Raw genomic sequence first — 12,873 nt, forward strand, 5'->3', positions numbered from 1 at the left:
CCTCAGGACTTTAAAAGACCGGGGCCAAACTGTGGTGACAATTGGCCTGTGCCTTCTGCCAGAGGACGACGCGCTGAAGATGGGTGTGCGCTGTGTTCCATACCTCCTCTGCGCGCCGGAACCAATCACTCACCGCAGGAGCCTCGATCAGACTCCGGTGCCAGGGTGTCAGGGCCGGCTGATAGCCTAGAACACACTGAAAGGGTGTGAGGTTAGTGGAGGAAGGACGGAGGGAGTTTTGTGCGTATTCTGTCCAAGGCAGAAACGCAGCCCACACCCCCGGCCAGTCCTGACAGTAACTACGAAGGTACCTACCCAGTTCCTGATTTACCCTTTCCGCCTGCCCATTTGATTGGGGACGGTACCTGAAGGTGAGACTGACCATGACCCCCAGTCGTTCCATGAAGGCCTTCCAGACACGGTAGATGAACTGAGGACCACGGTCAGACACGATGTCCTCTGTGATCCTGTAGTGACGGAAGATGTGAGAGAAGAGAGCCTCCGCGGTCTGCATGGCCGTAGGGAGACCAGGCAGAGGAATCAAACGACAGGCTTTGGAAAACCGGTTCACAACGACCAGGATGGTGGCATGCCCCTCCGAGGGGGGAAGGTCTGTGACAAAGTCCACAGAGAGATGGGACCAGGGTCGTTGTGGAACCGGCAGCGGGTGGAGTTTGCCATAGGGGAGGTGTCTCGGTGTCTTGCTCTGTGCGCAGGTGGAGCAGGAAGAGACGTAAACCCGGACGTCCTGTGCCAAGGTGGGCCACCAGTACTTGCCGGAGAGACAGCCGATAGTACGGGCTATACCTTGGTGCCCCGGCACAGGTGCTGTGTGTGCCCAGGTGAGGAGACGGTCCCGCACAGCAGAGGGCACGTAGGTACGCCCCTCGGGACAGTGGGCAGGTGAGGGCTCCTGTCGCAGGGCTCGATGGATGTCCGCGTCCACATTCTAAACGACAGGGAGACACAATGCGGTACAGGGGAATAATGGGTGTCACTTTCTCCCTCCGATCCTCTGTGTCATGCACCCGGGACAACGCATCGGCCTTTACGTTCTTAGATCCCGGCTGGTTGGAGAGGGTAAAGTCAAACCTGGCGAAGAATATGGCCCACCTGGCCTGACGCCAGTTCAGCCTCTTCGCTGCTTGAATATACTCTAGGTTTTGGTGGTTCGTCCAAACCAGGAATGGGTGTTGAGCACCCTCCAGTCAGTGCCGCCATGTTTTCAGCTCCTTCTTGATGGCCAGAAACTCACGACCCCCCACGTCGTAATTCTGCTCCGCGGTAGACAGCTTCCGTGAGTAGAAGGTGCATGGATGGAGTTTAGGCGGCGATCTAGTGTGTTGGGAGAGAACAGCCCCTACTCCAACCTCGGAGGCATCCACCTCCACGATGAAGGGCAGAGATGGGTCAGGATGAGCCAGAACAGGTGCGTTTGTAAAATGTTCCTTGAGCGTTTGGCCTCAGTTGGCCTCAGTCCAGCGCAGCTGTCGAAGACCTCCCTTCAGGAGGGAGGTGAGAGGGGCCACGACTGTGCTGAAACCCCTAATGTTGGCAAAACCTAGGAAGCGCTGCACCGCCTTTATGTTGGATGGAACAGGCCACGACCGTACTGCACTGATCCTCTGCTCTTCCATCGCCACTCCTGCGGCGGATATCCGATAGCCCAGGAAGGAGACCGCCTGCTGGAAGAAAAGGCACTTCTCCGCCTTGGCATACAGGTGATGCACTATCAGCCTCTCCAAAACAGATCTGACATTAGAGACATGTTGCTTGCGTGTAGTGGAGTACACCAAGATGTCTTCTATGTACACCACTACACAGTGACCCAACATGTCTCTAAACACCTTGTTAATGAAGGATTGAAACACTGAGGGTGCACTTGTCAGGTCGTATACGTATGTATTCGTAATGCCCGGTGCTGGTGCTGAAGGCGCCCTCTCTGATGCGCATCAGGTTGTAGGCACTACTTAAATCCAATTTGGTAAAGTACTCAGCACCGTGCATCTGTTCGATCAGTGGGTATGAAAGGCAGGGGATAACTGAATTTATCCGTTGCCTTATTCAGTGTCTGGTCATCAATGCAGGGGCGGAGACCTCTGTCCTTCTTCACGAAAAAGAAGCTGGAGGAGGCCAGAGAGGTGGACCGATGGAGGAATCCATGGGCCAGTGCCTCCTGGACGTAGACCTCCATGGCTTCGGTCTCTGCATGCAAGAGAGGGTAGATGTGCCCCCGCGGGAGGGTAGAACCAGGCAGTAGGTCAATAGTGCAGTCCCATGGGCGATGGGGCAGGAACGTGGCACTAGTCTTCGAAAAAGCCACCTGCAGGTCCAGGTATTCCTCCGGGATAGCTACTCGTTTCCTTGATGACAGCTTTGCACATTCTTGGCAGTCTCTCAACCAGCTTCACCTGGAATGCTTTTCCAACAGTCTTGAAGGAGTTCCCACATATGCTGAGCACTTGTTGGCTGTTTTTCCTTCACTTTGCAGTCCAACTCATCCCAAACATCTACATTTTTGAAGTACATTTTTGAGGTTGAGGTTGGGTGATTGTGGAGGCCAGGTCATCTGATGCAGCACTCCATCACTCTCCTTTTTGGTCAAATAGCCCTTACACAGCATGGAGGTGTGTTGGGTCATTGTGCTGTTGAAAAACAAATGATAGTCCCACTAAGCGCAAACCAGATGGGATGGCGTATCACTGTAGAATGCAGTGGTAGCCATGATGGTTAAGTGTGCCTTGAATTCTAAATAAATCACCAACAGTGTCACCAGCAATGCACCATCACACCTCTTCCTCCATGCTTCACGGTGGGAACCACACATGCAGAGATCATCCGTTCACCTACTCTGCGTCTCACAAAGACATAGCGGTTGGAACCAAAAATCTCAAATTTGGACTCATCAGACCAAAGGACAGATTTCCACCGGTCTAATGTCCATTGCTCGATTTTCTTGGCCCAAGCAAGTCTCTGCTTCTTATTGGTGTCCTTTAGTAGTGGTTTCTTTGCAGCAATTTGACCATGAAGGCCTGATTTACAGTCTCTTCTCAACAGTTGATGATGAGATGTGTCTGTTACTTGAACTCTGTGAAGCATTTATTTGGCCTGCAATTTCTGAGGCTGGTAACTCTCATGAATTCCTGTGGTGGTCCTCATGAGAGCCAGTTTCATCATAGCTCTTGATGGTTTATGCGACTGCACTTGAAGAAACTTTCAAAGTTCTTGACATTTTCCAGATTGGGTAAACCCCACAGTCAAAGAGGATGTTCTTGTATAAGTGTCTTTGGTTTACCTCGTTACACAGTCATGTGTAATTATGCAATACAGACATACAGCTATAAACACTAGAGCTGTGTTTAGACAGGCAGCCCAATTATTTTATTTTTGTTCACTAATTGGTGTTTTGACCAATTTAGATTGGCTCTGAAAAAGATCTAATGTCAAAAGATCTGATGTGATTGGTCAAAAGACCAATTAGTGTCAAAATATCAGAATTGGGCTGCCTGTGTAAACGCTGCCTAGGAGACAGCAGTGGACAAATCAAATCAAATGTTATTTGTCACGTGCCGAATACAACAGGTGTAGACCTTACAGTGAAATGCTTACTTACAAGCCCTTAACCAACAGTGCATTTCAAGAAATAGATGTAAGAAAATATTTACTATATAAACTAAAGTAAAAAATGAAATAACAATACAGGGCGTACCGGTACCAAGTCAATGTGCAGGGTACAGGTTAGTTAAGGTAATTTGTACATGTAGGTAGGGGTAAAGTGACTATGCATAGATAAACAGCGAGTAGCAGCAGCGTAACAGTGTAACATCATCTGGGGACCCATGTCAAATCTTTTCAGTCTCCTGAGGGGGAAAAGGTTTTGTCTTGCCCTCTTCACAACTGTCTTGGTGTGTTTGGACCATGATAGTTTGTTGGTGATGTGGACACCAAGGAACTTGAAACTCTCGACCCGCTCCACTACAGCCCTGTCGATGTGAATGTGAGTTTGGTCCTCCTTTTCCTGTAGATGAACACTTTCAGAATGAAAGGATGTTTTGATCTCAAAGTGTGTGTCACGTGTGCTCCCTCTCCGGCCTCTAGGTCACCAGACTGCTTGCTATGGCGCACACCTGTCACCATCGTTACGCACATCTTCAGACTCACCTGGATTCCATCACCTCCTTGATTACCTGCCCTATATATGTCCCTCCCTTTGGTTCCTTCCCCAGGCATCATTGTTTCTGTTCCAGTGTCATGTCTGTGTGTTGTTTGTGGTTCTCGTTTTGTATTTAGTTGCATTTATGTAATAAATCACTCACTCCCTGAACTTTCTTCCTGACTCTCAACACACTTGTTACAGTGTGGTTGCATGAATGAAGCATTCATCTGAATATAAGTTTTCACACGAAACTGGATCAGTTTCCTGTAATTTATACATTTTAGTTGGTCATGGTATAATTGACAGATTCTCTCAGTATATTGAACTTTGCCTTCTTCCTTTACAAACCATAAAAGGAAGTTATTTATAGGTGTTTATAAAAGTTAGCTAGCCAACTTACTGATCATTCTTTGTGAAATAACACCTTGTTTTTAGTGTCTTCCTTGTTGTTGAAACTCCCCTCTGCTTTAAATTCCTTTGTGGTCACCTGTCTTTTTGTGAAATGCAGCACCTGTGTGCAGTGAAGAGCCACACCTCTCCAGCCTTTAAACATCCAACCAGGAGGACTGGTTTAGCCCAGTGACCAGGCTTCATTACTGACAATCTCTCTCTCTCAAGCACATACATTCCAGTCAGTTTCACTGAAACCAACCCCTTGTCAACATCTATCTCTGTGGATTTCACTTTTACCTACGGATCCCATCTCCTACACATGTGAACATTCTTCACCTGCTGATCTCACCTAATTTACCAGTAGATAATTTACCAATTTAATGTGGAAACTCAACTTTAACTTTTTACTTGTGGGTCACACTTTTACCTGTGGATTTAATCTTTAGACCTCACTTTAACCTTCTGACACCCCCTTTTAAATCTGTACTGCTCATTTACCTGTGGATCTCACCTGAGGACCTCACCTTTGGGGATCTCACTTCTACCTGAGGATCTGACTACTACTTGTCCCAGGAGAGATGTCTCGTCGTGCCAGTACCTTGGACCTGGACATTACCAGCAAGTACAGCACTTTGGGAAGGCAGGCCCAACGGCGCTCCACTACTCTGAGTTCCCAGTCTCAGCCCAAAACCTCCAAGCCAGACGATGTCCTTTGTGACTTCTGCATCACTCGGAAACAGAAGGTTTGGTTTTATTTTATTTTGGTGAAAAAACGTATATAAAATCTTTTTACATTTGAGTAATTTAGCAAATGCTCTTACACAGAGCGACTTACAGGAGCAATTAGGGTCAAGTGCCTTGCTAAAGGGCATTCAAACAAGTGACCTTTTGGTTACTTGCCCAACACTCTTAAATGCTATACTGTAGACAACCTGCTACCCCCAAAACATTGTTTGACATTGTTTTGTTTATTTTTTTTGTTCTATATTGTAAAGTGTCTTTAAGTCCTGTAAAAGTGTCATAAAACCTGTGTTGTGTCATCTTCTTAAGGCTGTGAAGTCCTGCCTACTGTGCCTGGCCTCCTACTGTGAGACCCACCTCCAGTCCCACTATGAGTACCCAACCTTGATGAAACACAAGCTGGTGAAGGCCACAGGCCAGATGAGGGAGAAGATCTGTGCCCAGCACGACAAGCTGCTGGAGGTGTTCTGCCGCACCGACCAGACCTCAGTCTGTGTCCTCTGCATGATGGATGAACACAAGCGCCACGACACTGTGCCGGCTGGCACCGAGAGGATTGAGAAACAAGTACGTTAGTTTTAGTAATGCTATACTCTAGTTCCCTTTAAAAAAGCCTCAGACAGCTGGCCTTTTTTTACACACCCTATGCATTCATAAAGCCTTTATAACAGATACTATATAAGACATTATGACATCCATCATAGGCCTGGTTCATATGTTGATGCTCCTATAACATTGTGTAAACGTTGTCCCCTACAGAAACAGCTGGGGTCCACTCTAATGAAGTCTCAGCAGAGGATTGATCAGAGAGTGAAGAAGTGGACAGACCTTCGCCAGGCTGTGGAATCTGTCAAGGTGGGTTAAAACATTATGAACCTTTGCTTGCAAGCAGTGGGTGGGAGAGCTTATTATTTTAAATCACATCAATAAACCCCCCAAAACTCGTAAGAGAATCTTCCTAACAAACTGGGGATGTCCCTCTCTCTTTAACCTCCCCTTTTTCCCTCCCTCTTTCTTGCTTACATGTCCCCTCTTTCATTTACTCCCGCTCTATTATCTCTCCCTCTATTTCCCCCATACAGCACTCTGCACAGGCGGTGTTGGATGAGAACGAACGTATCTTCACAGAGCTGCTGCGCTCCATAGAGAGAAGGTACATAGAGGTGAGGGAACTGGTGCGAGCCCAGGAGAAGACCACAGTGATCCAGGCTGAGGGACTGTTGGACCGCCTGGAAGAAGAGATAACTCTGCTGAGGAAGAAACACACTGACCTGGAGAAACTCTCCCACACTGACGACCACATACACTTCCTACAGGTTAGTATAATGTACAGTTACAGTCTCACACTGCCAGACTTCGTAGTCTTGTATTCACTTGGCTACTGGAACTGGCACAGGAACGTGATGAAGCTGGAGTATCAGACTTCCCTCCAGGCACTAAATGTATACTGGGCAAAAGTGGATTGAAACCACATTGTTTCACCTGTCAAACTCAATTTCAGCTTAATTAATCAGCGTAATTATGTTGCATCATCAATGTGGCTATTTAACTGAATTGCTCAGTCATCATCATGCTCCTCTTTTCCAACCTTTTCTCCATCGTTCCTCTAGAGCTGGCAGTCTCTGTCTGGTCCCTCTGGGTATGAGGATCTAAACAATGTCACTGTCGCACCATACTACTCCTTCGATGGAGCCAAGAGAGCCATCGCTGCGTTGAAGGTGCAAGTGGAGGAAATCAACAAGACAGAAATCAGCAAAATCGCCTCAGCAGGTTAGTTATCCCAACACACAGTGATTTCTTATTTATGGGTGACTTTGCTCTGGTTATTCTTTACAATGTATGTCATGCTATGTTTGAAAATTAGTGTTTTTATTCATTCCATTTTCACAGTAGCGTATTTATTCGCTATTTAATTGTTTTTGTTTGTATCAAATATTTATTACTGCGGTCTGTCTGTCTGTCTCCACAGTCAAAGAGGTCCACATTATCCAACCACTAGAACCTATGGCACGAGAAGAACTTGAAACCAAGACAAGAGAATATTCAGAACCTAAGACAAGAGAGGATTTCAAGAAATGTGAGTCATTTTAACACGTTTTTTAAAATTAAATAACAGTGTGTCTATTTCAATTTGTGCCATCTCCTGTAACAGCAGACACTCATGTACATTTGAAGGAAGGAAGTAAATGTAACACGACTTTCCTGTGGTCACATTATCACGATGAAACTGGCATTGAAACCAGTGTGCCACAGTGACAGAGATAGTCTGTCTACCTGCAGAACAGGTTAGGTGAAAACCATCCATAACTGTGTCGCTCCCAGCAGTGGAAAAACATGGAACTTTTATGATTAAACAAACAGTTAGGCAATATTGACACCTAATCATGTGTCACAGGACAGAGTTTCTTCTCTTCTAATAAGAGAGAACTGCAACTGGAGCGTCAACTTTATAAGTTGTTACTCCTCGGCAACTATAAGGAAACAACAGCATAATTAAACAGCATATCACACTGGTAGTTCCTCTGATGTAGGCCTTGTTTGTTCATTGTTTGGTCTATCTTGTTCAAACCCCCTGCTGTAAATGTTAAGTTTGACAGTTTCAGGGTCCTGCGTTCAAGTCCTGGTTGGGGACACCCCCTTGAAATCGCCACAGTATTTATTGGTTTGGTCTATCTTTCTATTCTAAAGCTTTTATCCCTCTATCCAGACCTGGTCCAGCCGACCCTGGATGTCAACAGTGCCCACCCCAACCTGTACCTATCTGAGGGCAACACTGTAGCCAAGATGATGAGCGAACCCAAGAACTACCCAGACCATCCAGACAGGTTCGACCACTGGCAGCAGGTAAGAAACTTTTTTTGCTCAGGTGTGACATCACATGACTTAGACTAGGAAAGGATAGGGCTTTCTCATAGTTTCATATAATATTTTTCAAAGCACTCATAGTGCTTTACATTGTATGGTGGGTGGGCGGATGGTCAGATTCATAATCCAATTAACTAATCTCATTCAATTCAATTCAACTCTCTTCCATCCCAGCTGCTGTGTAAGGAGGGTCTGTCAGGGAGTCGCTGCTACTGGGAGGTGGACTGGAGAGGAACGGAGATAGACATCGCTGTCACCTTTCAGAGCATCAAACGCAAGGGCAACAGCAATGAATGCAGCCTGGGGTGGAATGACAAGTCCTGGAGCCTATACTGCTCTGAGGACAAATATTCCTTTGTGCACAAGAACCAGAGCACAGATATAGCCAAGCCCAGGTCCTCAAGGGTAGGAGTGTATGTGGACCAGATAAAGGGGACTCTGGCGTTTTACAGTGTGTCTGATAGCATGAACCTCCTTCACAAAGTACAGACCACCTTCATAGAGCCTCTCTACCCTGCCTTCAGTGTGTGGGGCTTTGGTTCCAGTGTAAAACTAGTGTAATGATTGAGTGGGAAACACTAAACGGGGGTCTTGAACCAGCGACCCTATGGTTACAGAGACATATCACTAAATCTGTGCCATAAAGGTCCAGACCTCTTAAAGTTGTTGTATGCTTACATACAGGGAGGCTATACTGTATGAGGATATTGTATGAATTGTACCGGTAAATAGATTGATGCTCATTATAAAGTGTGTATAATTCTGTCACTACAATAGATGAATTACATTTTAATACGTATGTAATTACAGAGAGATACAATGTTTTATATTTTATGACAAGAAATTACTGGAAAAGAGTAAGCAAATGTTTAGAAAGCTTTAAGATGAGTGATGGGATGGAATCTGCTCTGACAGTTCGGTGAGACCATTACTGTTGGATGTTATTGGACCTTTCTTTCCTGTATTACTTACCATGTCCCTTTCATTCCCTTTTATAATAATCAAATATTGTATAATCATAATGAATGAAAGAAAATTGGACCCTACCCTATGGTATTCCCACTGGACACACAATGCACACAATGCACTTTCAACATGGAGAATTGGGTAATATTTGATTGTGATGTTGATAAATTAATTAACAACCTATAATCACTCAAAAAGACAGTCAAAAGTTAATTTAATTTCCAATGTGTTATCACTATGTGTTCAACCATCTAAAAGCACAACCAAATTCCAATAGAAAAACAATTCGATTTTTGGTTTAGTTTGTCACCCAAATGTCTATCACTGCGCTTTCAACCGTTTAAAAGCACAGCAAAGTTCAAATGGGAATATAATGTCAGATATTTTCTTTATTTGTACAACAGATTCATGTGTTATCAATGTTCTTCATCTAATATAAGAACCAAATGATCTGGGCCCAGTTTCCTGATAGCAATGGAATTTAGGTTTACGAACGTTTGAATGATGCTTTGTGGCAAAAAAGGCCGAAGCTGTAACATTTCCCAAAAGACCATGCAGAGAGAACGTTCCCTGACTTTAAGTACATCATTGAGGCATAGGCCTACAGTTAATACTGATAGTATGGAAAGAAAGTCAAATTTTACCTTAACCTTATAATTATTCCACAACACTGACAACGGCTCAGCTCCTTGAAAGATATTATCACCTACGGTTGCAAATATTGTGGCGGCTTATTCTAATGCTTAGCCTACCCTATAATGACTAAAATGTCAATGTAAATCAAGACTTGGCATATCATTAAGCACATGTTGTTAAACATCATTAACTATATTCAGTCAAAAATGACAGACTGTAGGCAGCCCACAATTAGAAAAATAGGAAATGACATTGATTTCAATATTGTTGAATTACAAAAAAAGAGACCATGTTTGTATGCGGCTTTATTAACTCAGTTATATATATATATTTACATTGTTTGCAAACATATGTGACACATATTAATGCCAAAATAACATGCAAAACAGGCAAGCCTGTGTGTTGTTTTTGTTGCTAAAAATGTGGGGCTCAAAACAGATGGGGCTCTGATCAGAGATTGCGGCTGGTCACGTCCACCTAGTTATCCAGCAGATGAGGGCTGAGTAATTACAATGTTCTACTTGAGGTGTGTATGCCTAATATTTATTTGTTGAATGTTTATGTATTACTATGCTGTGATATGTTGAAATGTATTATATATTCGCCATTGATATGATAACTATGAGAAGTAGGCTATTGATTGTGAAGGAATTTATGAAATAGCCTACCTGTTTAGGTGCATATTGGATTGGCCCAGTGTTAGGGGTTTGGTTTTTAACCCATTCAGGTTTGTAATTTCAGGGGAATTGAGAAGTCACAGTGCTCTCTAACTCAGCTGTGTGAGGAATTATTGATGCTTTGACAAAGTTATAGGCACTCTGTCTAAGGTGCTCTGCCTTAGAAGCCAGTCTTAGTGTCTGCATATGGGCCATTTGGTTTATTTGTTTGTTATTTTGGAATTCTTAATCAATATGTCAGTGTTTGTTAACATCTTGCAAATATCCATGGACCCAGCATTTTACATTGGATTAGAAAAAAATTCAGCATCATAAACTGTTGTCTTTGAGAGTGAAATTTCAACCACAGGATTATGTCATCATGGCAACTAAATTTCAACATAGACAAATATGTTGAATTTGTACCTTTAATACAAGTCAGATTTTCAACTTTACAGCCACTATCAGAAAAAAAACTATAGGCTGGGCAGCACCTCTGACTAGAGAATGTATCTATCTAAAGCTACCCTATGGTCTCCCATCCACTGGCGACCCGTCATTCAGGGCAGAGACCCATCTGTTTTGAGCCCCACATTTTTTGCAAAACCCCCCACCTGTTTAGCATGCTATTTTGGCATTAATACGTGTCACATATCAGTTGGCAAACAATGTAAAAAAATATATATATGATTGAGTTAATAAAGCCACATACAAACATGGTCTCTTTTTGTTTTCTTGAGTAAGGCAGCTCCAAAATGCAGGTGTTTCAGCCTAGCTCAGTGCTTTCTGTGGTGGTGGAGCATTGTGCCATGATTGGCTCAGTGATCATGACAACATCATACTTTCAAAATCTTAGCTAGCAGTCATCATCATGAATCAAGTCGACAATCTACTGGCAAATACTTTTTAATCCCTGTCATATGAAGATAAATAATTAAGAGAAATTATAGACAAAACGTATCGGTGCTCATCGGCCATTGGACACAACAAGTTGGAAATTGCAAATTGCAACAATGGTTTGGAAGGAATCAATAGCTAACTGCAAGCATTGCAGAGCAATCATTAGTCTGCTATTCAGTGGAATGGCTATGTGGTCACAAGTCTAAGATTAAGGGTCTCTTTTCCTAGTTTAAAAGGATCAACATTCAACATTGGCCATGCTGTCAATGAAGCATGATTTGTGCCGCGCTCAAAACAACTTAACTTGGAACTGCAAAATCTGACTTTAGTGAGTTCAAGACAACTGGGAACTCGGGAAAAACGAGCTATGACTGGGAAAATAGGTTTTGAACTTTCATCCAACTCGGAATTGTAAATCGGGAACTCAGGCCTCTTTCTAGAGCTACGACCTGAAGATCAATGATGTCATCATGATTCAACCTCTTTTTTTCTTGAGCTCCCAGTTGTCTTGAAAGCACCATAAATCCACAGAATGTCAGACTTTAATGACAAAGTTTGATGACAAAATTTGCCCACGAAGGACCCCCACGCCACCTTCCTGTTCAAGTGAGCACAGCACAACAAGGTGAGTCCAACAATGTCTTGTATGCTGCTGCATAAATCATGTAATTTTCCTGGGAGATATGTTTACTGTAGCTAAGAAAGTAATGCTAAGACTATGTTGTGTACTAAGCTGTTAGTAGCCCATGTGCCTCACCCTAATAATTTGGTCTATTTTCACCTCTTAATTTCACCTACTGTTCTGACTTGGTGGTGCACATGTAGCCTATAACCTGTTTTTGAGAAATGTAATCATCAAACATTGTAAGAGCTTTCATTGTCTGCTTATATGCCCCCTACGGTTCTGACTTGATGTACAGGGAGTACACTGTAAGAACGGCCCATGTTCTGAATTCTGTCGCTGTACATTTCAAAAGTGGTGAACAAATAGTTATATTGGCTACGTCCGTCCTAGCTCACTCATTGACTTAATCAAATTTACGGATTGCCTCATATTGTCACGGATGTCGTCGGTGAAGGAGGACCAAAACGCAGCAGGTATGTGCAGGCTCATCTTGATTTTTAATAAATACAAAATGAACACCAAAATAACAAAGAACGATCAACAAAAACAGTCTGGTAAGGCACAAGGCGAAACACAGAACAATCACCCACAAATACCAAACACAAACACACCCTACTATATGGGACTCTCAATCAAAGGCAGATAGACAACACCTGCCTTCAACTGAGAGTCCCAACCCCAATTAACCAAACATAGACATACACTCACTAGACTCCACATAGAAATACTTAAACATAAACCAAAACGCGGAATTACTAAATCAACCACCCTTTTAACAAAACACACCACCCTGAACCACATAAAACAAATACCCTCTGCCACGCCCTGACCAAACTACAAAAACAATTAACCTTATACTGGCCAGGACGTGACAGTACCCCCCCCCCTTAAAGGTGCTACCCCGGAAGCACCTTAACAAAAAATAACCCCAAGCA

The 12,873-nt window shown here is 43.8% G+C and overlaps 1 protein-coding gene across 1 annotated transcript; it reads left to right on the forward strand.

Annotated features, from left to right (window-relative positions):
* Positions 1-4,770: 4,770 nt before the first annotated feature.
* On the forward strand, positions 4,771-9,318 carry ftr14l (finTRIM family, member 14-like). Its single transcript, XM_029698782.1, has 8 exons — positions 4,771-5,292; positions 5,600-5,857; positions 6,050-6,145; positions 6,373-6,606; positions 6,901-7,060; positions 7,260-7,367; positions 7,998-8,134; positions 8,330-9,318. Exons 1-8 carry the CDS (start codon positions 5,128-5,130, stop codon positions 8,714-8,716), a joined length of 1,545 nt encoding a protein of 514 aa, XP_029554642.1. The 5' UTR covers positions 4,771-5,127; the 3' UTR covers positions 8,717-9,318.
* The last annotated feature ends 3,555 nt before the right edge of the window (positions 9,319-12,873 follow it).

Source organism: Salmo trutta, chromosome 18 (genome assembly GCF_901001165.1).
Source record: "Salmo trutta chromosome 18, fSalTru1.1, whole genome shotgun sequence".
NCBI lineage: Eukaryota > Metazoa > Chordata > Actinopteri > Salmoniformes > Salmonidae > Salmo > Salmo trutta.